Source organism: Nansenia antarctica (genome assembly GCF_963989245.1).
Source record: "Nansenia antarctica genome assembly, chromosome: 12".
Lineage (NCBI taxonomy): Eukaryota > Metazoa > Chordata > Actinopteri > Argentiniformes > Microstomatidae > Nansenia > Nansenia antarctica.
Genome location: NC_137682.1, coordinates 5867067 through 5893497, shown reverse-complemented (window position 1 = coordinate 5893497; position 26431 = coordinate 5867067). Strand labels below are relative to the sequence as shown.

At 41.9% G+C, this 26431-nt stretch overlaps 2 protein-coding genes across 2 annotated transcripts; one reads left to right on the top strand and one right to left on the bottom strand.

Moving 5' to 3' along the window:
- Positions 1-100: 100 nt before the first annotated feature.
- On the bottom strand, positions 101-13268 carry LOC308168663 (transcription initiation factor IIB-like). The gene is made up of 8 exons (XM_080543274.1): positions 13158-13268; positions 8964-9142; positions 6977-7482; positions 5163-5296; positions 4788-4934; positions 4504-4633; positions 3491-3772; positions 101-2567 (listed from the first exon to the last, which is right to left on the bottom strand). Exons 2-8 carry the CDS (start codon positions 9107-9109, stop codon positions 2263-2265), a joined length of 1650 nt encoding a protein of 549 aa, XP_080399400.1. The 5' UTR covers positions 9110-9142; positions 13158-13268; the 3' UTR covers positions 101-2262.
- On the top strand, positions 9441-26431 carry LOC308168606 (serine/threonine-protein kinase N2-like; the record flags this gene model as incomplete). Its single annotated transcript, XM_080543206.1, has 18 exons — positions 9441-9490; positions 13966-14240; positions 14654-14803; positions 15188-15297; positions 16019-16162; positions 16609-16684; positions 16931-17087; positions 17193-17337; positions 19815-19957; positions 20297-20366; positions 20460-20551; positions 21324-21500; positions 22865-22927; positions 23681-23757; positions 23895-24037; positions 24243-24350; positions 25816-25896; positions 26228-26431. 18 exons carry the CDS (start codon positions 9441-9443, stop codon positions 26429-26431), a joined length of 2265 nt encoding a protein of 754 aa, XP_080399332.1.

The following is a 26431-nucleotide window of genomic DNA, read 5'->3' as shown; positions in this document are numbered from 1 at the left end:
GAAGATGACATGTGGGTGTTTTTATGCCATGGTTTTTGGTATACAGAATCGTTGATGGTAACATGAACAGTTCTACATCACAGCAGACCAATGCCATTAGACTAATCATGATTGTTTGGAAAGAGCACATCATATTATTTTTTTTAAACTGTTATAGCTCTGTGGGCTTCCCAGCATCAAAAGGCATATCTGAAAATGTCAACTCCAATCCCTGTAGACTAGCAATGTTGTGGTCAAGTGGGTAGAATCAATTTCTTCTAGCTTTTCTATTTGAATTCACTTCAGCTCAAGGTTCAATACATGTAAGTAATTTAATTAATTTTAAATTAATTTTGCCATTTAGCAGACGCTTTTATCCAAAGCGACTTACAATTACGAATTACAGGGACATTCCCCCTGGAGTAACTGAGGGCTAAGTGCCTTACCCAAGGGCACACTAGTAGTGGTGTGGCTTCAGGCGGGATTTGAACTCACAACCTTCCGATCCAAAGTCCAACTCACTATCCACTAGACCACCACTACCCCCAGTGTAAGTAGACATTACTGCCCTCAATGATTGGAGTTGGACTTAGTCAAATGAAAGGCTGACCCCCAAGTCACTGATTCAAGTACAGCTGACTACCAAAATCCATTCACCCAGTCCTTACAGTGGGCCTAGGGAAACAGTGATGAACGATGAACTAACAGTAAACCTAGTCCAGTGCCAGTTTGTACAGACATGTTGATATGAATTACTACAGGGGAGGGCAGGGTATATGTGTACACACAATTAAGCTGAAAGCACTAATTTTATCAAAATGTTTTGTATCTATGTTTAGCGGAATTATAAAAAAAAATAGATTGTACAAAGTTGTTTTTATTATTTCCCCCAATGCTTAAATGGCTGCTTGAGCATGTTGCGAAAAACAGACAAGCGCTTTTTGAATGGTACACCACATTGAAGTTACTCTAAACTGTTGACCCTGGTGTAAAAAAAAAGAAAGCATTTTGCAGTCATTGTTACCTATCATGAATGCACATATTAAACCTTTTTATTAGAGTTGTGTTACTGTGTGTGCATGTTGTATACTGTTGAATTGGACTCGATTGGGAATGACTAGGCAGAAAGTCAGGACACCTCAGATGGTACGGTAAGTGGCTAAGCTAAATCTTAGGGCCAATCCCAATTCACCCCTACGGCTTCGTTTTGCGCATTCACGTTTAGGGTAGGGGTGTCCCAATTCATCCAATAAAAAAAAATGGCATTATCCATCGATAATATTACATAATAACAACTGCTCGGATTAGATTGCGAGTTGTTTATTAATAAGTAATTACAGAGAAAGTAATGACATTTCCGCATTGAATAGAGCGACATAACATTTCTGTAGATGATTTGCATTGCATGCTGGAATCAAGGGGTACGGCTTCAAAGCTAGTCTGGTCCTGAAATCGCTCGAAACTATAGCTAGCCCTCCGATTTACCCCTTCCCCTCTGTGAAATGTGAATTACCCTAAACGTGAACGTGCAAAACGAAGCCGTAGGGGTGAATTGGGATTGGCCCTTAATCCTATCCTTTCTGTAGGAATCAAAACGTGGCTTCAGTTTTTCTTTCGCTTTAACATGTTTTCTGAAAGCATAGCTCATTTTCTCTTAACACAAATCAAAAAAACTCACGAATCTTTCGGAAAACAGTATGATCAGCGGAAAACACTGCTATGATAAGATTATCAGTAGACCTTTTGCATTTTCAGTGTTACACTACATATGTACAGTAGCCTGTTATAAACTTGTGTTTTCATACTTAAATATAAAACACAAATACAAGAATAGAATGTTCTTTTTTTAAATTCTAAAATACTGTACATCTCAGCAATGACAGTTGGATTTGTAAAGTGTTCTTCGTACATAAACAAACAAAACAATAATAAAAAAAAGCCTTCTGCATATACTCTAAACACAAAGGAAATTAGGCTGCATCCTGCCTTTCGTTCCTGTTTTCCCACAGGACCTCGTCCACATCACAGGCATCCCTGGCCAAGCAGTGGGGAAAGTATCGCCTGGCATGACGCGTCCAGCCCTGATATATACTTCAGCAGGTACATCACCACATGCGTCCTCCGTTGCTTGTAGGAGGGGTATACGTTCATAGACCTTCCAACGCCAAGTTGAAAGAAACTCCTCTATAGGGTTGAGAAATTGAGAATATTGTGGCAGAAAAACGTGGGTAGTCGATGAACCAGTTGCAGACCAGAGCAGCCCGGTGGAAGCCCTGCTCTGGGCTATCCATCTGTTGGGCTGGGGTGAGGATATTGTGTCGTGTGTCCAGAAAAGTGATGAGATGAGCACTGTTGTAGGGGCCAAAGGTTGCAGAGCATTACAGACCATGGCCGTTCCCCACATGAGACTAACCTGGGAGCTATACTGCATGGGACCTTCCTCTTCCCGACCCGGCAGATAACAGGCAGTTTGTCCACTGGGGTGTCGAATTTTAAGTCTGCGGGGAAGAGGTCTGCGGCGCGAGGGTAGATGAGGCGGTATGACTCTCTGATCGTAACATCCGCCACACCAGCGATGTCTCCGATCTCTACCAAAAGGGTCAGATGCACAGAAATCGTGACGTTAGAATTATAAGGTTCCATCTCCATTTTTGTCAAAATTTGACAAAAAAAATGCCTGTGTGGTGTTATTTTTTAAATGTTGACATTTTTGAGTTAGTAATTCATAAAATACAACGGTTCCATCTCACAAAACATAATTTGGAATGTAAAAACCTTGACGCTCAATATCTCTGAACTACCCTAAACGGAGATAGAACCTTATCATTCTAAGCTCACGAAATGTCTAGGGGTGCCTTTTACTAACAAGTAGTTTACAGATCATTAACAGGGTATATACAGGAATCTTGAGGTTAATTTGAAAGTGACAGTTGGATCTAAGTGACAGTTGACACTAGAACAGCCGTGTCTATGTTACCTACTCAGGGTATATACAGGAATCTTGAGGTTCATTTCAATACCTTTCTAAGACTTTTTAAAGACATTGTCAATATTTTTCCAGACCTCACCGCCACTTCAAGCTGTAACCGTTTACAGTGACACCTTTAACTTAACAGTTTTAGTTTGCAATAGACTAGACCACTATCATACAACAGAATTTCTGGTTCATCTTTGTTTTTTTAATAAAACTAATAAATTCATGAACTTTTACTAAAAGTTTTTAGGACTCAAACTCTTTGGACAGAGTCTAATTCAGAAAAATACCAACAAAATTCAAGACCTCATAAAAAGACGTAATACTTATTAAGGGTCTTGATTTTCCCAAAATGTATTTATCAACTTTTAATACGTTTCAAGACACCGCAGATACCCTGATTAAATACCTTCATAATTCTTGGAAAGCAATTTGTAAAGCTTAGCTATATGGTTGAGAGTTTTGAAATGCATGAGTTTGTTGGGTTTTATACAGGTTATGAATCCTACACATTGGCGTAAAAAAGTCCAACCTCACCTTTCTCGGTCTTCTTCTCAGCAGAGGCCTGGGAGGCCATGTAGATGGCTGCAGCAGCCACAGAGATGGGGCTGCGCCCAGGCACTAGGTCCAGCTCCACAGCCTTCCTCGCAATGTAGGTGGCAGCCATCTGCACCTGCTTGGGCAGGCCCAGGTTGGAGCAGAAACGGGACATAAAGTCTCCTGTGGTGATCAGGTCGACACTGGTCTCCAGGGCCTTCAGGATCTGCTTGAAGCAGCGGCCTATCTCCTTCTTTGAAATACCGGACACGGCACAGATTTCTGTACAGGAGGAAAGGTAATCCTTTAGTTACAAGTAATTATACAACAGTTAGTTCCGACCAAGTAATTTCATTGGACAAGAGGCATTCCATGAGTGCTGATATACCGTATAACAGCACTGGGACTTATATGCATCATTCCGCCGCACTAGTGTTCTACTAAATGACCGTTAATTAGACTACATGTTTGTGTTCAGGTTACTAGGCAACAGTCCATTTGAAGTTCCGTTGCGGAACTATTATTATTATTTTTTTAATAAATTGATTAAATAAATAAACAAACAAATCATTATCTGTTGTCGCTTATTACTGTTAACTAATAAATCACACTGTAGAACTGTTGTATAAAAGCAATATCACACCCAATATCACACTTGAGGTTGTGCTGTTATAATGAATAACAGCCTGCGGCCTCGTACCTACGACCGAATCACAGCCGTGCTGATATTCAGTATAACACACTCCCTCTCGTGTGATATTGCTTAAGTGAATCTCATGATCAAGGAGGCTCTCACAAGATATGTGACAGGGTCTGGTAAAAATAAAAGTCCTCATACAGATTATGAAAGTGCAGCTGTAAGCTTTCAGATGTGTCATACATTGAAATCTTGAAATCAAATAGTTGAAGAAGATTATTTGAATGTTGGTACACCTCAAACCAAATAGCGGAAAAATATTTCATGACCCACATTTCTAGAAGACTAGTATGTTATCTCGTAACATTCAGCTCACCTTTAAATGTCCGGGGCACACCTTCTTGTCTGCAGGCGATGTAGAGGCAGGCTGAGGCAATGGTGTCGTTACTTCGCCCCTTCAAGCTCTTCTGTCCGTACACTTGTTTAAATAAGTTATTTGTTCTGTCCTGAGGGTAAAAAAAAATACACAGTTTCAAGCAAAGTCCCTTTTAATGTTGTGGTCTTCAAACTGGTTGAAAAGTAAAACCCCCATGTTCAACAAAGAATTAACTAAAGAGGCACAAAGCATGTGATAGCTCTCAAATCAGGCAGGCCACTCACTATGATGTTCCTTGGTAGGTTGATCCGATCTGCCATGGTGGTAATCTCTTTGAAGGCGTTTAGCATGGCCCGGTCTGAGCTGCTCATGGTCCGGCGGTTCTGGTACTTAGAGTTGCCGAACTCATCAAAGCTAGCTGCACCGGTTCCCTAAAGTGACCACAGAACCAAGACAGAACACATTTGCCCAGTAAAGCTCATGACAATGTCATCTCTCTGAAAGGCAATAAAGTAATCTGACTATAAGACCATGTCAGTCAAAGCATAACAACTGTGAAGACAAAACAATGAAGTCTGTTTGTCACACTGAACAATGTCAGGTAGCAGTGTCTGACTGTCCATGTTAAGCTGCTCCAGTTGAGACGCCCCCCTGCGTACCTTGCTGATCATAGTGGTCAGGTCTCCTCCGTTCAGCAGTGGATTCTGTGCGTCTCCCACTCTGGATGGGTCTTTGGTAGCTTTCTCATTGGTAAAGGTTCTCCACTCAGAGCCCACATCAATGACCCGGTCACCTGTGTGATGATGAGATCATTTTACATAATGGGCTATGTTCGAATAGCTTCAAAAAACTCTATTTCCTAGTCCACTCTAGCTGGCTAAGAGGTGACAATGATATTGTTAGATCTAAAATTCAATAATGGCAGCCTGTTTCGTTTCAAGATGTATAAGAAAAGATATTTAATATTCTTCTGCAGAAGGAGGAAGTTTACAGGTTCGTCAGACGCATCTGAACGATTCAAAGTTCCTCGTAAAGTCCAGATTATTCATCACATCTCTGTATATATACACTCAGGTAAGAGGTCCGCCCTCGGGTGGGGTCTAGACCAATCATGAGCAATGGGTGTGGACTTGTACATTGAGGAAGATGATGGGGGATGAAGGTTAAGGGGGAATCGGCCCCCACTTTCTCCTAGTTACACAAAGGTGAAAAAGGAACACAATAGCCACAAACTGGTTTAGTCTGGTCTTAGAGTACTGGGTCTGGGGAAACACAAAAGTCCAAAACTGCTCTAGATGGCTTGGTCCATCTCGGGAGAAAAGAGAGCAATCAGGTCTTTGTAATCATTTAAATGTGTCTGTTGTCTAGCCAATGTCAAGCTTCAAGTAGAGAAACTGGTTTCATTGTGTGGTTACAACAGGAAATCAGTTTATATAGCTTTGCCCTAGATATCCAAAGTTTGAATCTTAAATGTAGAGAATTAGGGATGCACGATATTATCGGCACTGATATTTATCGGCCCGATAATTTTTTTGTTTTCCCATGTCAGTGCAATTTATTTTGAATTCTTATGCAAAACGTTTGATGGGCTTTATCACAACCTACCTCATCCTCATGCACTAAAAGTAGCATAGCCCAGCCCTTTTCAGTTGCTTTATTAAGCATACTAGTGTAGCCTACTATGTGCCTTGTGTCATTCTGTTTATCTGCAGACTAAGCAGCCATTTGGCACTAGTTTCTGTAAAAGTTCTATAAAACTTTTGGTTCTTTAAAAGTCTTTATTTTTGTATTGACTGATGCACTTTATTTATTTATTTTTTGATATTTTATTTATGCATTTTCAATTTACAGGGATAGACAAGATGCACTTTATTTTTGACACTTTTTTGATCTAATTACTCTTAGGTGAGCCTTTTTTGTTTTCATAAAAGGAGGCCAGATCTTGGCTAAAAAAAGCATTGTGCACTGTCTATAACAGATTCTGTTTGTTAGAGGAAATAATAAATGAACATTTGAAGAGTCAGAAGTGTTCTCTTTGTTGTGTTAACAATAGTGAGATTTGGTGAGATCACTATGGAATATTAAATCATCAATCTTTGCTCACTACATAGCCTTTCTTACCTTCAGGTGTGCATGAACTACAGGTTATCAACTGTGAAATTATATCTGTTCTCATATCGGTTCTCATATCGGTTATCGGCCACGAGAAGCGGGTAAACATCGGTATCGGTTGGAAAAAAATGCATATCGTGCATCCCTAGTTTTATCTATTTACCTCTTATATTTGATTTTATTCAGTCGTTTTTATCTTCTTGCTATGCTCCTCTTGCTGTATTTTTATATAATGTATGTAAAGCACTTTAAATTGCCCCTGTTGTATGAAATGTGCCATACAAATAAACTTGCCTTGCCACTGGCAGCATTGATTTTACAGCAGAGCAATGACCCTCACCACTATACAACAAAGACTTACCAACTATCTCACTGTCTTCCATCTCCACTTCTCCTCTGTCCTCTTCTTTCACCATCACTCCCTCCTCCCTCATTTCTTCTCCTCCATCTTCTTCTTTCACCATCAAACCTTTTTGCATTACAGCTGCACCTCCATCTTCTTCTTTCACCATCACTCTCTTCTCCTCCACTTCTTCTTTCACCATCACTCTCTTCTCCTCCACTTCTTCTTTCACCATCACTCTCTTCTCCTCCACTTCTTCTTTCACCATCACTCTCTTCTCCTCCACTTCTTCTTTCACCATCACTCTCTTCTCCTCCACTTCTTCTTTCACCATCACTCTCTTCTCCTCCACTTCTTCTTTCACCATCACACCATTCCCCTCTACATCTTCTTCCTCCAGCTTCACTGCCACCATCTCTGGACCCCACCATGTGATTTTCAGGGCTGGAAAACCACAGTCACATCCGGGGGACTCTGTGGACTCTGGTTCATACATGGTTACATGAGCTGAAGAGGACCTGCAGCTAGAAACAATGGAGGCACAAACAGTGCAGAGTCAATTATAAATGACAGCCAACCAGTTCACTGAAAGCCCATCTAGACTGACAGGACATGTCCTGCAAATGCAATTATCTATGGATTACTGATTGCATTTCTTTGTAATTAAAGGGTCTGGAAAATAGACATTAAACGGTTCCAATTCTATTTTGATATTTGATATTTTAAATACTTTACACAAGAAAAAATGACAATAATCTTCTAGTTAGGCTCAACTTCCTGGTCAGACAGAGGGCTGTATGGGCGTGGACTTTGCACGCTTGACTGGCAGCTCCCTTTCAAGCTAGCTTGCTGCGTTATCATACATTACATTCATCTATTAGATGTGCTTATAGTTCTGCCCTTTAATTACCAACTGTTTAGCTGCTGCTGAAATGTACTGAGCTAATACAGTGACTTGGCTAAGATTATAGTTATGCACCTGGCAGTATAATTCATCATATCAATTCAATGACCACCATTAGCATACTGTACACCTGGCACCCTATGGTGAATTATTGAACCAGGGTTCGACAGTAACGCTTGCCCGCTTGCCCGGAGCAAGCAAAAAATTCACCGGATTTGTTTGCGCGAGCCCGACAACGCTGCTGGATCCTGGATATTATTACCTTTGTGCAGGAAGAACAACAGACGGCGCAGGCACCAGACCAGACTAGATGATCGTGGAGTGAAGATTAGGGGTGGGCATCGACGATCGATAATTGATCGATAAGGATCTTGGTCGATCACAAAATAAAACATTTGGTCGATCACAAAAAAAAAATAAAAAATGTTTTATTTTGTGACCGACCAAGATCCTTATCGATCAATTATCGATCGTCGATGCCCACCCCTAGTGAAGATATTATTATTATGCCGTCTGTTGTTCTTCCTGCACACAGTTAAAAGTATCCAGGATCAGTGCCCCGCGGTGGTGTAGCGGTCTAAGCACTAGCCACTAGTGCAAGCTGCCCACCGGGGACTGGGATCGAATCCCAGCTCGCCAGACCCGGATATGGCCGGGACACACACAGGGAGCGGCATATTGAGCGGCCGCTCCCGAGGGCGGTATAGGAATATTTCCGGACAAGGATCCGTCGCGCAACAGCGCCCCCGGGGTGCCGGAATAACGGTGCTGGGCTCGAGGAGCCAGTCAGCTAGTCTGCCTGGCGGCCTCCTCTGGGGCTGCCGGCCACGGGGTCGTGCGGCGGATCCTACGCAATAGGCAGGGGATAATTGGATGCTAGGTTGGGTTCAATTGGATACCAAATTGGGTGAAAAAGGGATAAAATCTGAAAAACTAATTTAAAAAAATAAAATAAAAAATATCCAGGATCCAGCAGCGTCATCGGGCTCGCGCAAACAAACCCGGCAAATGTTTTACTTGCTCCGGACAAGCGTTACTGTTGAACCCTGTGAACACAACAGGCTACTTGTGGACAGGATTCACAGCATGTGTATGACTTACTGATCAGTTGTACCACAATGGTGTTGTCCTCCTTTTCTAATTCGCTGCCGTATTTTCACAATATCCTCCATGTTTAGTTTCTTCCCACACTGGACGTAGCACTGGCGCATGTCGTCATGACCAGAACAAGCAGAAGCATCCATCATTGCCCAGATGGGGAGTTCACAGTGCAGGGAATCCTACGAATAAAGATGATCAAAATATTAAAACAAGAGTGAAGAAATTTAATCAAAACATATTTTATGTTATTTTTTTTACCAGAAGTGGAAAACAGTAGCCAAGCTATATGTAGGTCCATATATATATACTGTATATATATGCATTTTGGACACTGACAGAATTAGGGATGCACGATATTATCGGCGCCGATATTGGGAAATTAATGTTATTAAATATTTTGCGGTTTTATTAAATTTTAGCCGATATAGAGCTGATAATATGAAGCCGGAAATATTTCCGGTTCCGGTTGTCGCGCTCATGATGCTGCGCCTGCGTACAGCCATGCAGTCAATTAACGGTAAGCTAAGGTAAATAGATAGCCAATGTTAGCTAGTGCTAATGTTCACCATCTCTGTAGTCTGCTCTAAAATACGCAATCAAACAGTGCAGGCAACCCATGCTGTTCTGTGAATGAGATGAGCTATTGACTGATGGCTTTCTACTGCCAAATCATATTATTAGAGCAAACATGTCGGTAGTTTGGCATCTGTTCTCTGAACAAGGAGAGGCTCATTCCGACATTGACTTCTGTTTTCGTTTTCGCGATTTCAAAATAAAAGCGCGAGCTAAGCGTTGTTGACAATGAATGACACATCGCTAGTCAACTAACACAGCTTGTTTTGTGAGCCTGCTAACAATGTAAAGTAGTGTTCTAGTTAACTAGGTAACAATGTAAAGTAGTGTTCTAGTTAACTAGATAACATTGTAAAGTAGTGTTATAGTTAACTAGGTAACAATGTAAAGTAGTGTTATAGTTAACTAGGTAGCAGTGGGGATTACTCACCCAATCCATGCATTGCAATAGTTTGGCTTGACTAGCGAGTGTGATGTGATTTTCAACATTGTTGAAATCTATTTCCTTTTTTTAAATAAATGAACATTTGAAGAGTCAGAAGTGTTCTCTTTGTTGTGTTAACAATAGTGATGTAAGTTAGATTTGGTGAGATCACTATGGAATATTAAATCATCAATCTTTGCTCACTACATAGCCTTTCTTACCTTCAGGTGTGCATGAACTACAGGTTATCAACTGTGAAATTATATCTGTTCTCATATCGGTTATCGGCCATGAGAAGCGGGTAAACATCGGTTATCGGTATCGGTTGAAAAAAATGCATATCGTGCATCCCTATAGAGCAGGGGTGCTCATTACGTCGATCGCGATCGACCGCGCGCATGTAGTGTGGGTAGATCACACGGCATTGGGAAGAAAAAAAAAAATTTAAAAATTAAAAAATTAAAAAACATTTAAATATTTTTTTTTTAAAGTAGCCGGGGACGCCTCCCGTCTGGACCACACAGGAGAGGGCATCACTCAGCCCCGCGCCGCGCCGCCTCACAACACACACACACACACACACACACACACACACACACACAGACAAGCACACACACACACACACACACACACACACACACACACACAGACAGACAGACAGACACAAGCACACACACATGCACACACAGACAGACAGACAGACAGACACACACACACACACACACACACAGACAGACAGACAGACAGACACACACAGACAGACAGACAGACAGACACACACACACACTCCGCCGCCCGGAGACGTCGATGGCACCTGGCTTGGCACTGGCCAGTCTGGTGTAAACCACTCAGAGCTCCTGAGTTAATGTTAATGTTAATGGACTACCAGTGTGAATATTTGTTATATAGTTTAATAAATCTCTTCTTTGATTTTGAAACAGTGTAGCGTGGCCTTAATTTGTTATTATTACAGTACATTTTTGTGTTCGCAGCAATGGCAATATGTTTTATTTGGTTGGTAGATCTTGTTGAGCTGGTAATTTGAAAAGTAGCTCACAAGCAGGGTTCGAGTTATGTGGGAGCCAATGGGAGCTGAGCTCCCATAGAGATGGTCTGAGACTCTCTGAGCTCCCATGAAGGCAGTAAAATCAAAAATCTGTGGGGGTCGCTAATAATACATTACCACAACTATTATTTGATCAAAATGTCAATGTAATGAATATTATTTAATTTATATTATAAATATTGTAAAATAAACACGTTTTCCAAAAGAGCTACGCGCACCATTAATCTCCTGTGAATGACAGTAGGCCTTTGACTGCCTGCACTTCACCACCAAGACACCATGGGGCGCAGTAGAATATTGTGCAACAGCAAAAGGTTGATTAATCAGCTGTGCGGTAAACCGTTGGAACACACAGTGCACAGCTGATTAATCAATTAAACCAATAGAGTGAGACAGGATATGTTCATATACCAGTTGCCTTTCAGGAAGTAGTGAGATCGTGCACCTAGCCTATTATTGAGAAGCAAACATTCATTCATTAGCTATACAGGAGTATATACATACAGTAGCTACCATGCCGCCCAAAAAAAGGCCATTTTTTGACCCTCTCCCGTTCATCCAATCTTGGATAAAGAAAAGACATCGGACGTCAGCATCATGGGTTCCAGGACCGCGACCGCAGCCTACTGAAAACAGACCAAACAGGTCTATCTTGTCTCCGTAAAGGTAAGGTGGCTTTTACTTTTTACTAACCTAGTGTACATGTATTTTTCGCTCCTTCTGTATAGCAAAAATAACACAATTATTGGCCGAGATACATGTGTGACTATCGCTTTTATAGCTGTTGTTTCATGTGGGGCTGTTGATGTGGTGAAATGAGTAGCCTGCAGCTGTAGCGTCAGGATATGTTGGTATTTGAGGAGGAGGATGAGGATGAGGATGATGTTTCGGTACCAGTACCGTTTTTAAAGTATCGATTTGTCACCGGTATCGAATAAAACCCAAACTGTACCCAACCCTAACTATATGTTTACATGCCAACTAATTAGCTAATTCATTTCTGTCATTTAGAGCTGAGGGGAGCAACAGAGAGACGGACAACAGGACAGTAACAGAGAGACAACGGGAGAGGAGAGCAATAGAGACAGAACTGAATGCACTGAACTTTTTTTTAAATTCTTTGCATTATTAACACTGTTGTGTTATTGTGTTATTAAAGTGTTTAAGTGTTTTATGGTAAAGCATTATGAGTGGTGTGTGTGCAGGGTTGTATATTTTGGGGAGGGGGAGGCTTGTGTATGGGGGCGGGGGGTCCTCACACAAAGGAGTAGCCTAGGGCCACTGACCACCTTAATCCGCTACTGCCTATAGCTAATTAAAACTTGTAAGTCCCATCGCTGTGTGGGCATGATTCGCGCGTGCATGAGAACATTTCGCACTGTTATTTTGGAGACCCCCACAGAGATCAGCTTATAACTCGAACCCTGCTCACAAGCCTAAAAAGTGTGAGCACCCCTGCTATAGAGAATGTCTTTTTACATATAATAATTTTCTCTCACAATATCAAATGCTAAGTGGTAACAACCGTATTGATTTCACCAAAGAAGAATGCTTTCACTAATCTATTATTTCCTGAGTAGTGGCCACAAAAGAGATTAAATATGACAATGGAAGCCGTTAAGATATGGAACATGGCCAATATATATATATATATAAACAAAAATACAACCAAGACACAAAACAGCAAATATGCCTTACTTTCTGAGTATTCTTGTCAAGGATGTCAAGGAAACCCAACACACACACACACACACGCACACACACACACACACACACACACACACACACACACACACGCACACACACACACACACACACACACACACACACACACACACACACACACACACACACAAGGGCTGCACGATATGGACGAAAATGCATATCACGATATTTATGCCAGATATCTCGATATCGATATTAGTACGATATTACTAGTTTTAAATGTAGAAACAATGAAAAATAAGCAATCTTCAAAAAAAACTAACAGCATAATACCAAATGGACGTGGAAAAGTGCAATGTTATTGCTCAGAGCAGACCACTGTCAAATGCGTCAACATGAACACCGTGTTAACCTCATAGGAGCCAACGGACCCCCATCGGCATCCAAAGTGATATAAAGAGCTTACCTCGATCAATTCTCTTATCGATATCACATTTCTTTTCACAACTTTGCATGCTATACGATGCCACCATTTTTTTTCCCGAGACGGTAAACACGGCCGAAGTCACATCCAGTTTTCTCCAACTGGAGAATGTGTCATGTCCGGTTTCAACGCCGAATTTCCATACCATTGGTCGGCCAACCCAAAACCCCAAACCCCCCCCACATGAGAAAGGTCAACGGTCAAATATGGTGCCAAAATATCTCCAAATGGCCTAAACATAATAGGTGTCCGCCTAAACATACCTGTACTAAAACAGGTACAAAGTTGCATTTGCTCACATTACTAGCATCGACTTTGGCACAAGTACTAATAAGACCCTGGAGTACTGATTCCTAGATGATTTGGGCTTCGTTATCAGGTTTCCAAGGTGATATTCACTGTAAAAGCAGTTGTTGTTTTTTAGGCGGAGACTGAATTTGAGAAGGGTAGACTGCAAAGGTAGATCGGACTGCAGCCCTTCGTGACGTTAGAATTATACGGTTCTATCTCCATTTTTGTCAAAATGTAGTTTTTTTACATAATCTGATCCATTAGGTGTTTATTAATGCCTGTGTGGTGTTATTTTTTTAAATGTTGACATTTTTGAGTTAGTAATCATAAAAATACAAAGGTTCCATCTCACAAAACATAATGGAATGTAAAAACATTGACGCTCAATATCTCTGAACTACCCTAAACGGAGATTCTAGAACCTTATCATTCTAAGCTCACGCCTTGTGTCTTCCCCTTCAGTCTCTTTGAATTTAATTTCATCTCTTGGAAATGACAGGAGGACTAGATTGACCGAAGCCCCCCCCCCCTCCATGCTGTTGTGTGTGTTCCTCCTCCAGGCCCAGGCCCGCTTCAACGAGTCCAGTCAGAAGCTGGATCTGCTGAAGTTCTCTTTGGAGCAGAGGCTCAGCGAACTGCCCAAGAACCACCCTCGCAGCAGCGGCATCGTGGAGGAGTTGTCTCTCATGGCCGCCCCGGCCCTCAGCCCGCGCTCCAGCCTCATCTCCACCCAGAACCAGTACAGCACTGTCGCCAAGCCTGCCGCTCTCACAGGCAGGAAAAAAAATCTCTCTTTCTCTCAAATACTATGCCACTGCGCCCCTCTCTTTCCTCAAATACTATGCCACTGCGCCCCTCTCTTCCCTCAAATACTATGCCACTGTCTGCGCCCCTCTCTTCTCACCCAATACCCCCACTCTACCTCTTGCCTAGTCTCGCAGGGACTTGTCGTCTTTAGCGACGCCATACGTTTTTCTACCCAGATTATTTGGGCAGTTAGGTATGATGGAGGAGGGCCTTGCAAAATGTCCTAGCCAAGTAAAATTGCTTGCTACAATTTGTCAGAATACTCTACATATACAGTATTTACATGTCATATTTCTGTATTATATAGCCTTTATATAATAAAATAATATGATATAATATATATAAATAAATCTTCTGTGTTTTTGATCTGGTTTACACAGGCACGTTAGAGGTCAGGCTCATGGGCTGTCAGGACCTGCTGGAGAACATCGGCTGGAGTCCCAGCGAGACCCGCTCCTCCTTCATGAGCCGGGGGAATCGGAACCGGGGCGCCAGCGCGCGGAACCTCTCCAAGAGCGAAGACTTGTCCAGTGAGTCCGACTCTTCTGAGAGTATGGGCTGTGGTGGAATTTCGTGACGTTAGAATTATAAGGTTCTATCTCCATTTGTCAAAATTGAGTTTTTTTACATAATCTGATCCGTTAGGTGTTTATTAATGCCTGTGTGGTGTTATGTTTAAAATGTTGACATTTTTTAGTTAGTAATTCATAGAATACAAAGGTTCCATCTCACAAAACATAATGGAATGTAAAAACTTTGACGTTCTATATCTCTGAACTGCCCTAAACGGAGATAGAACCTTATACTTCTAAGCTCACGGTATATGGAAGAAGTGGCACAGGGGGTGTTGGTGTTGGTTGTCTAGGTAATGAATCAGAACAGAATGAATGTTCATTGTTGTTGTGTTTCTCCAGATGAGATCAGTGCAGTACTGAAGCTTGACAACACAGTAGTGGGACAGACCACCTGGAGGCCTGTCAGCAACCAGTCCTGGGACCAGAAGTTCACACTGGAGCTGGACAGAGTACGGAACGAACATGCGTTTGTGTCACATTTTACATGCACATTCACTCATACATATTCAACTAATTACTATGGTAACAAATGACGATTAAGACAAAGAAACGTGGTAGCGCTAGGACAGTATTCTCATCATCCTTGCCTCTTTTCACAGGCCATTTTATCTCCGACAAACACCTGTTATTCCTTATATTGGCATTCTGAGGCAGAGACCTAATGTGATTCCATCTTCCTCAAACATGAAAGATGAAACTTCTATTGTTCTAAACTCTATTGAGCCCGAGAAAGCTCCTCCCTCAGCCCATGCTGTTGCTTGTCATTTACATCCTAGACTTGTTTATGGAAGCTAGCTGGTTAGATAGAAGTTAGCAATAGAGATGTCCAACAAGTTTTACATTTAAAAAAACGGGGGTGTTCGCTTGATCTGACGGTGCGACGACCTGTCGGTAATTTCATTTTGAGCACCAACATCCCACCCACTTCTGACTGCTCAGTAACAATTGAACAAGCTACGTTTGACAGACAAGTGTTGAACGTGCCGGAGTGTGCAGAGCGCTCTGGGTCTGTTGTTGAGAGACTAGCATCAGCCTAATATACATAGTTCTTTGGTCAGTTTTACATGTCTGTTTTACATGTCCTGTGTGTCTTTTCAACTTTTGAAAGTGTGTGGGCGTGTGATTGACTTGGTCGGTGCTTGACCTTGACTGTGTGTGTTTGACCTGCAGTCTCGAGAGCTGGAGATCTCTGTGTACTGGCGAGACTGGCGCTCCCTCTGCGCAGTGAAGTTCCTGCGACTGGAGGACTTCCTGGATAACCAGCGCCATGGGATGTGCCTCTACCTAGAGCCCCAGGGAACCCTGTTCGCTGAGGTATGATGCCACACGGGACCGGTATCAGAATTCTGAAACCGGTATACCTTCCCGCCAAAACACCTGCTACACCGGTAGTGGTGGTGTAAAAAAATAAATCTGAATTCTGTGATTCTTGCACAAATGTAGGTTTTGTTCGTTTTTTTTCCTCTCTCTCTGGCTACTGTAGCAGGCCCAAACTCTTCCACAGTGTCACTGATAATTCCTCCCACTTAGCATATGCCAATTTATTCATTAATTAATTTATTTATTAATAAACATGTTGTGTATTGGCAAAATAATGTTATGGACTGTGTGATGGGAATTATGTAAGCTTGTACACCGTATGCTACCAGTAATACCTTCCACTGGCCCAACCCTACTGACAATACATGTACTGTATCATCAGTATACAATAATCCTGTATGTTTCTTGTATACATCGTCACTATCGTGTTTTTTGTTCAGGTGACATTTTTCAACCCTGTCATTGAGCGACGACCCAAACTGCAAAGGCAGAAGAAGATCTTCTCCAAGCAACAAGGTGAGTCTTAGTCTGAGAAAAGACTAAAAGGGGTCCCACCCAAACTGATATCCAGTTCCAACCTCAGTGGGATATCCAATAATAAAGTCAGTACTTTCACAGAAAAAGTCTGAAGTCATGACTTGTACGTTCATGTTAAGCACTGTCCATAAGGTCATGCCCTCTAGGGGTGTGATGAGGATTAAGAGAATGTGTGTTAAGGAGGTTAGAATGTCACTGACCCAGCGTACCCTCTTCCTCTCTCAGGCAAGACCTTCTTGCGTGCTCCTCAAATGAACATCAACATTGCCACCTGGGGCCGGCTCGTCAGAAGAGCCATACCCACAGTCAGCACCAACTCCTTCAGCCCTCAGGTGCCCGAGACTGGGCCTAGCAGCCTGCCGGGGTCACCAACACCCACCAGGTAGGCTAACGAAAGAAATACACAATTTCTCACTTTGTCACACACACACACAGACCAGCATGCAATACTCACTCTCACATTATGATGTGACACTGTCCCTTCCAGTGACACATTGGTGACCAAGCTGGACTTTGACAAAGAGCCCACCCCAGGACCCAAGCACTACCCTGTACCTGATGACACCAGAGAACCGCTGTCTCAACTGCCCGATAAGGAGGAAGTGCAGGTGCGAACGGAGGTTACTATGGAGGTACTTGATAGAGGAAGTGCAGGTGAAGTCATGGGTCACCATCGGCATGAGAGATAGCGGGAAATGATCTTGTTGTGAACATGGGGCACAATTTATTGTCCAAGACTTGTCTGTCACTACTGGATAGAGCTGTCATGGCCTTTGTTGAAAGGAAGAGGAAGTACATTTGCAATGACAATGGTTATGCTAATCACAATCTCAGTTGAAGAGTTTGTTCCAGCAAATTATAACGTAGGGTTGGGCGGTGTCCAATTTTTGACACTTTTGTTAGACAGTCCCCAAATGTCACCACGCTATACAGTATTACTGCAGGGTTGAAAATCACATTGTAGGGCTTTGGGTGAGGCGCCAACTTTAAATAATGAATTTGTGACAGTGGCTGGTGAAAGGTGGACCAGGGCCCTTGCTCCAGCCTGTCCGCCAACCTGCTCGAATACTTTCCGCGAGCAGCGATGTAATTCTTCTGAGGAGGAGAAGCGGTCATGTGACACGTCATTATGATCGCTTCTAAATAGTTAGTCATATTAGGTTGTTTATTTGACAAATGACATTGTTTACAAAAAGTTCTGTCATCACTTTCATAGCGGACTTCAACCACACAGACAGTGGTGCTGGACAAACACTCTTAACCCTATAACGCCTAAAAACCATGAAATAATGCAGGAACATTTTCATTTTTTGAATTCTGTCAATTTGGACTATATTGAACCTTTAGAAACATTATTTTTTTAAATTTAATTTTCATGAATGGGTTAACATAGGACCTGGGACCTAAATACCTGCAGTACCACATTTGATACGCACTTTCTGACGCGATTTTTACTATAAAATACATCATGAAATATACAGTAATTATGATCTTTGCTTCAAACAACTAGATACTCATGTTGGATATCAGTAAGAAATGTAATATTCTTACCTTAACCGTTGCTAAAATAGCAAAGATGGGGGACGGACAACGTTCTGGGCTTGTTTAGTATATATATATATTTTTTAAATCACATTGCATCATGAAAATGCGCACGCCAATCCTCATAAGCATGTTATATGCAATTAGATGGCAGAATAGGTATCTTACCTGCCATCCGGTGGATTTACGCGGTACTGCGTTTAACTTTTCACCCATTTTGAGGTCAAACAAAAAAAGCCCTGAAAACACATCACATATGATGTGTGCGGCGTTATAGTGTTACGGTGTTTATTATGTGCACATTGCGCTGCAGATTTATTTTTATGACAGTATTGAAACGGATACCATTGCTATTACCGCCCAACCCTAAACTGATCTGCCTAATTTCCTGCCTTTTAATGTTCTGGGGAGATTGTTGTTGCTCCTGCCACTACTACATTAGCCACGCCATTACATGAATTACCCCCAAAATAATGATGCTGAATGAACCCAGGATAACACTCGCTTGTTAGCATGCACATCATCTCATGCCATTCGTGAGTTTAGAATGAGAAGGTTCTATCTCCGTTTAGAATGATAAGGTTCTATCTCCGTTTAGAATGATAAGGTTCTATCTCCGTTTAGAATGATAAGGTTCTATCTCCGTTTAGAATGATAAGGTTCTATCTCCGTTTAGAATGATAAGGTTCTATCTCCGTTTAGAATGATAAGGTTCTATCTCCGTTTAGAATGAGAAGGTTCTATCTCCGTTTAGAATGATAAGGTTCCATCTCCGTTTAGAATGATAAGGTTCTATCTCCGTTTAGAATGATAAGGTTCTATCTCCGTTTAGAATGAGAAGGTTCTATCTCCGTTTAGAATGATAAGGTTCCATCTCCGTTTAGAATGATAAGGTTCTATCTCCGTTTAGAATGATAAGGTTCTATCTCCGTTTAGAATGATAAGGTTCTATCTCCGTTTAGAATGATAAGGTTCTATCTGCGTTTAGAATGATAAGGTTCTATCTCCGTTTAGAATGATACGGTTCTATCTCCGTTTAGAATGAGAAGGTTCTATCTCCGTTTAGAATGATACGGTTCTATCTCCGTTTAGAATGATAAGGTTCTATCTCCGTTTAGAATGATAAGGTTCTATCTCCGTTTAGAATGATAAGGTTCTATCTCCGTTTAGAATGAGAAGGTTCTATCTCCGTTTAGAATGATAAGGTTCTATCTCCGTTTAGAATGATAAGGTTCTATCTCCGTTTAGAATGAGAAGGTTCTATCTCCGTTTAGGGTAGTTCAGAGATATTGAGCGTCAAAGTTTTTACATTCCATTATGTTTTGTGAGATGGAACCTTTGTATTTTATCAATTACTAACTCAAAAATGTCAACATTTAAAAAAAATAACACCACACAGGCATTAATAAACACCTAATGGATCAGATTATGTAAAAAACTCAATTTTAGAACCTTAGAATTCTAACGTCACGCATTGTCAAAGAGTGAATATTATAGCCACTGCCATTGACAGTGGAGTCTGAAGTGTGTGTCCCCTCCTCCTGAAGTGTGTGTGCCCACTCTGCAGGATGCTCTGGCGTCGTTTGACTTCCTGAACAAAAGGAACAGCCTGGCAGTGAAGTCAGAACTGGACGGTGTGGTAGAGCATCCAGAGATCCAGCCACCAGACCTAGAACTCACTGCAATTCAGAAGGACGACACAGAGATAAGGTAAAGGTCCACATGACCATATGTGACCTCCAAACATGTTAGACCTTTTTGTTAGACAGATTTTATTCTGATGCATTCTGATGCATCCTTCTAGCTATATTATTGATGTTGTTCCCAGTTAGTTACCATGAGAGGGCATATTTTTAAACTTCAAGCTTTAATTATCTTTAACTGTTATTTTGTCTTGTAAGGTGTTCTTGAGAGCCTTGAAAGGCGCCCATAAATAAAATGTATTATTATTATTATCATTATTATTTTCCCTGTCAAGCCTAGAGTTTGTCTCATTGTTCCTTCATCATGATGTATATTCTAATTGTGGCTGATATAATAATGTTTCAGGGAAGAAGAACAATTTAGTCTCAAAGACTTCAAATGTGTGGCAGTTCTTGGACGTGGTCATTTTGGAAAGGTACATACCCAACTCTATATTTTTAAAGCTCCCTCTAAAGAAATTGGCTGTTTTGAAATTTAACCTAACCTCTCTAAAATGGCTCTTCCACAGGTATTGTTAGCGGAGTATAAAAGCACAGGGGAAATGTTTGCCATCAAAGCCTTGAAGAAAGGAGACATTGTGGCTCGTGACGAGGTGGACAGGTAAGGGCTCAAACTGTGCATGTGCATTAGGATGCCTAGCAGAACAGCTTATACTGGGATGTATAACTTGTTTGTTCACATAACACGTTATTAAGAAGGAAAGCCTGTTATTCCATTGTGAATGGGTCTCCTAACAACAAACTCTGGACAACCAGAGTGTGGGGCAAATGTATTGTAGTTAAAAAGGAATTGACTGCCAATGGCATTGGAAAAAACCTGATATAGCTACGTAGAGTACTATATACTATATATATATCATATAGAAACATGATCTAGCTACGTAGAGTACTATATACTATATATATCATATAGAAACATGATCTAGCTACATAGAGTACTATATACTATATATATATCATATAGAAACATGATCTAGCTACGTAGAGTACTATATACTATATATATCTTATAGAAACATGATCTAGCTACGTAGAGTACTATATACTATATACATATCATATAAAAACATGATATAGCTATGTAGATATCCTATTCATCACCACACTGGGCGTTCATCCCAACTCTGCTACCTGTGCCCACATACAGTAAATACTTGATCTTACATCTCTTATATTTGCAATGTAAAGAGTGTCTCACTCGATCCAGCAGTTAGCTCTGCTATCCATGGTCCACATGTTGGGGGGGGTCGAACACCCAGGCTGTATATTCCTACTGTGATCATCTCTTTCTACAAATAAAATGAACAAAAATAGGAAAGTACAGCCTCACTCGTATCTCTAGCTAACATCTTTGTCTCTGTTTTCTCTCCCAGCCTGATGTGCGAGAAGCGGATCTTTGAGGCGGTGAACAGTGTGCGCCACCCGTTTCTGGTCAACCTGTTTGCATGCTTCCAGACCAAGGAACACGTGTGCTTTGTTATGGAGTACGCCGCCGGGGGAGACCTGATGATGCACATCCACGCTGACGTCTTCTCAGAGCCCAGGGCCATGTGAGTGAGCAGCCCCAGAGCAAATAGACAAACCCTGACGTTAGAATTATAAGGTTCTATCTCCATTTTTGTCAAAATTTAGTTTTTTACATAATCTGATCCATTAGGTGTTTATTAATGCATGTGTGGTGTTATTTTTTTAAATATTGACATTTTTGAGTTAGTAATTAATCAAATACAAAGGTTCCATCTCACAAAACATAATGGAATGTAAAAACTTTGACGCTCAATATCTCTGAACTACCCTAAACGGAGATAGAACCTTATCATTCTAAGCTCACGAAACACTTAACATTTCAGATTGACATACTGTTGTGATCCTGCTTGTTATAGTGTAGATTTCAGAAGTCTTTGAATAGAAAAATAACACTTTGAGGGTTACGTGTTTTATAGTCTGGTTTTGTCCACGTTGATACTAGCACTACACACACACAACACCTTGCCCTCTTGTGTTGTGTTCAGTAGGCATGAAACGGGAGAGAACGTTTTGAAACTGATGAACTCAATGCTTGTGGTTGTTTTCCCCAAAAAATATTCTTCTGTTTGTAATCCCTACTAAACATTCCAAGTCATGTTCATTCAACTGCTGGATTATCAGTTTATTCCATTCCTTTTGAACTGACCCGACTAAAAGGTGTTTTTGTCTCGTAATTGTAATATTATGATTACTCACGTTGTGAGCTTACCAGAGCTTTTGCTTAGGGATGCTCCGATCTGGATTTTTGGGGCCGATACCGATCACCGATTTTTTTCCTCAAGATCAACCGATACCGATACCGATTTTTTTTGAAATACATAACTGTAGGCCGACTGACTGGATAGCCTACATATTTTTTGCTTTTTAGACAAAAGTTTTGATCCATTAGGCACCAAGCAAACGCAGACCCATTTGTATGGCATAGTAAAGGTCTGGCCTATCACCCAGTTAGGGCCTGAACTGAAGCCCAAGTCAGTCGATATGGCTGTATAAAAGACATCATAAACGTGGCCTTCATGGTTTACATACTGTTACGTCCTCCTATGTTTTCTGTTCAGTTATCTGTCTTCCCCAGAAAGAAAAAAAAAAAAAAAAAAAAGGATCGGTTTTTGCGATCGGCCATTTTTGCCGATCACCGATCGAGTCATTTGGAGTGAAATCGGCCGATTTAAATCGGTGGCCGATAAATCGGAGCATCCCTACTTTTGCTGCACTGAGATCATATTCAGAGGCTCCTTATTATCAGTTCTACCAGAATGCTAGGTGTCTTAGGTATCTTCTCTTACCAGTATCTTGTTTTACTTACCTACTAAGTATTCTCTAATGGTTTATTCCTTGCTGTAGTCTGTCCTCCTAGCTAATATCAGTTGTTCTTCCCCTTCCATAGATTTTATGCAGCTTGTGTCGTTTTGGGATTGCAGTTCTTACATGACCATAAGATTGTATACAGGTAAGAACCACTTCATACATTCTATAGAGATATGCTCTGCTATGAATTTACACTCACCAAACACTTTATTAGGAACACCTGTACACATCTCAACAGTCAAAGCTGGTGGAGGTGGTGTAATGGTGTGGGGAATGTTTTCTTGGCGCACTTTGGGTCTGTTAATGCCAATCAATCATCGCTTGAATGCCACAGCCTATTTGAGTGTTGTTGCTGACCATGTGCATTCCTTCATGGCCACAGTGTACCCATCTTCTAATGGCTACTTCCAGCATGATAATGCACCATGTCACAAAGCAAAAGTAATCTCAAACTGGTTTCATGAACATGACTATGAGTTCAGAGTTATTCAGTGGCCTTCCCAGTCACCGGATCTAAATCCAATAGTACACCTTTAGGATGTGGTAGAATGGGAGATTCACAGCTTGAAAGTACACCTGGAAAACACATTGAAGAATCGCAGGGATTGCGTGATATAATCATGTCATCATGGACCCAAATCTCAAAGGAATGTTTCCAGTCTTGTGGAATCAATGCGGTGAAGAAATTAGTCTGTTTTGAGAGCAAAGGGAGACCCTCCCCAGTATTATTATATTATTATTATTATTATTATATTAGTATATGTAGTTTGGTACCTGTACTGTAGCAATGACAATAAAGTCCATTCATTCATTCATTAGTATAGTGTTCCTAATGAAGTGTACAGTGTTTGTGTATAATGAGGTGAAAATGTAATTATCATTTTGAACTTTTCAGAGATCTGAAGCTGGACAACCTGCTCTTGGACACAGAGGGCTATGTTAAGATTGCTGATTTTGGCCTATGTAAAGAGGGTAATGGACCTAAAGCCTCAATCCTAAAATGACTTCAAGTATCATAAATTCTATTAAATGCTCTTGATATTTAATGTGAGTATCACCTTTTATTTTGTCATGATAACTTTAGGATTTGCAATTGTGTGTTCCATCAGGAATGGGGTTCAGGGACCGCACCAGTACATTCTGTGGCACGCCAGAGTTTCTGGCCCCAGAGGTTCTGACGGAGACGTCATACACACGTGCAGTGGACTGGTGGGGTCTGGGGGTCCTCATCTTTGAGATGCTGGTCGGGGAGGTCAGTGGCTCTTATCTGTTCCCAAATTTGAATTATTTTAGTGCCTTCATCACATAATTTACAGCTGTGACTTTGTTTTTGTCACATCATGCTCATAGTTCAGTAAATAGTCAGTGAGTACTTAAAAAGATGATTCTAGAACATATACAATTTGAAAGTGCATCGGTAAAAAACGTTAACAGAATGTATGTGTTTTCCCATTCAGTCTCCTTTCCCTGGTGACGATGAGGAGGAGGTGTTCGACAGCATCGTAAACGATGAAGTACGCTACCCGAGGTTCCTCTCGACGGAGGCTATCTCGATCATGCGACGGGTGGGTTCTGGATCCCTGGAGAATTCTAGAATACTATCCTTGGTTTGATCTCTTCTGGAGAATGTCCTATCCTCGGTTTGATCTCTTTGGGGGGGGGAAAAACACCTAACTGCTCGTCATTATATTTACAAGCAAGTGTGAAATTAAAGCATTTCTAATGGTTTGTAAAGGTTCTTAATTACTATGTTTAAACCTGTAGTGAGCGGCCCCGCGGTGGTGTAGCGGTCTACGCACTGGCCACTAGTGCATGCTGCCCACCGGGGCCGGGGTTCGTATCCCGGCTCGCCAGATCCAGATATGGCCGAGGCACACGGGAAGCGGCATATTGGGCCGCCGCTTCCGAGGGCGGTATAGGAGTATTTCTGGACAAGGATCCGTCGCGCAACACCGCCCCCTGGGTGCCGGAATAACGGTGCTGGGCTCGAGGAGCCAGTCAGCTAGTCTGCCTGGCGGCCTCTTCTGGGACTGCCGGCCACGGGGTCGTGCGGCGGATCCTATGCAATAGGCAGGGGATAATTGGATGCTAGGTTGGGTTCAATTGGCTACCAAATTGGGTGAAAAAGGGATAAAATCTGAAAAACAAATAATAAAAAAAAAAAAAAAAACTGTAGTGAAACCTGTAGTTGTCGAAGGCCGTTTTCATCCTGAAAAGCACTTTCTAAAATGTAATGTCATGGAAGGACACCGTTTTGTTTACAATTGGCCAGGAGGGGTCTAAGGAAAAGGACTCAATGATTCATGTCTATCTGTCTCTGGTGCGTCTGGTGCGTCTTCAGATAGCAGACTAGCAGAAACTACATTTCACCTTGGGGGGTCAGAGGTGGGCAGACTTATGCACAGCAGCACCGTTAAACATAAAATATACAGCAGCCATGCCAACGTCTATGCCAGGGTCTATGCCAGGGTCTATGCCAGGGTCTATGCCAGGGTCTGTGCCAGGGTCTGTGCCAGGGTCTATGCCAGGGTCTATGCCAGGGTCTATGCCAGGGTCTATGCCAGGGTCTATGCCGGGGTCTATGCCGGGGTCTATGCCGGGGTCTATGCCGGGGTCTATGCCGGGGTCTATGCCGGGGTCTATGCCGGGGTCTATGCCAGGGTCTATGCCAGGGTCTATGCCAGGGTCTATGCCAGGGTCTGTGCCAGGGTCTGTGCCAGGGTCTGTGCCAGGGTCTATGCCAGGGTCTATGCCAGGGTCTATGCCATGGCGTAATATCGCACCACTTTTTCACAAGGCACCAATGGAATACTTAAATACTATATATATAGTATAGCGCCACCATTTGGCCAGATGGCATGACAGGTGTGGCCTACAGCCTATTACCATCTTACCAATTTGCATCCTCCTATGCCTTACCATGTAACAGTTATTATTTGCATTACAAAACAACAGCTTAGACCACTATTAAAAACAGTAGTAGCGTTGAATGACAGCTTCAGTGTTAACTCTACACCCTTTTGCTTGTAGCTCTTGAGGAGGAGTCCAGAAAGGCGTCTGGGGGCGGGAGAGCGAGATGCAGAAGAAGTAAAGAAACATCTGTTCTTCAGAGTAAGTTACATTTGTAATATTTTCAACACGGCCACTGTAATCTTCCAACAGATGATGATGCATAATGACATAGTTAGGCCACACAATGTTCACGAAAACTAACTCTTATCCTGGACTAGGGGTGGGCATCGACGATCGATAATTGATCGATAAGGATCTTGGATCTTTTTTTTTTTTTTGTGATCGACCAAATGTTTTATTTTGTGATCGACCAAGATCCTTATCGATCAATTATCGATCGTCGATGCCCACCCCTATCCTGGACATTACAAGCCTGTTCTCAGAGGTTAACCTTTTGTTCCACCAATGTTCCTATTCCTCTATCTCCCAGAATATGGACTGGAATGGACTACTGGCCAAGAAGGTGAAGCCTCCGTTTGTGCCGACCATCCAAGACTCCAATGACGTCAGCAATTTTGACGACGAATTTACCTCAGAAGCGCCCATCCTGACCCCGCCTAGAGAGCCACGGGTGCTGAGTGGGGAAGAGCAGGACATGTTCTCTGAATTTGACTATATTGCAGACTGGTGTTAG

What these genes read in the sequence shown, in the direction of transcription:
- LOC308168663 (XM_080543274.1), bottom strand. Translation starts at nt 9,109, where the DNA reads ATGATGGATGCTTCTGCTTGTTCTGGTCATGACGACATGCGCCAGTGC. An exon ending in CATTGTGGTACAACTGATCA is followed by an intron (nt 7,483 to 8,963) that starts GTAAGTCATACA and finishes CATTGTTTCTAG; the next exon opens with CTGCAGGTCCTCTTCAGCTC. An exon ending in TGTGCCCCGGACATTTAAAG is followed by an intron (nt 3,773 to 4,503) that starts GTGAGCTGAATG and finishes CCTCCTGTACAG; the next exon opens with AAATCTGTGCCGTGTCCGGT.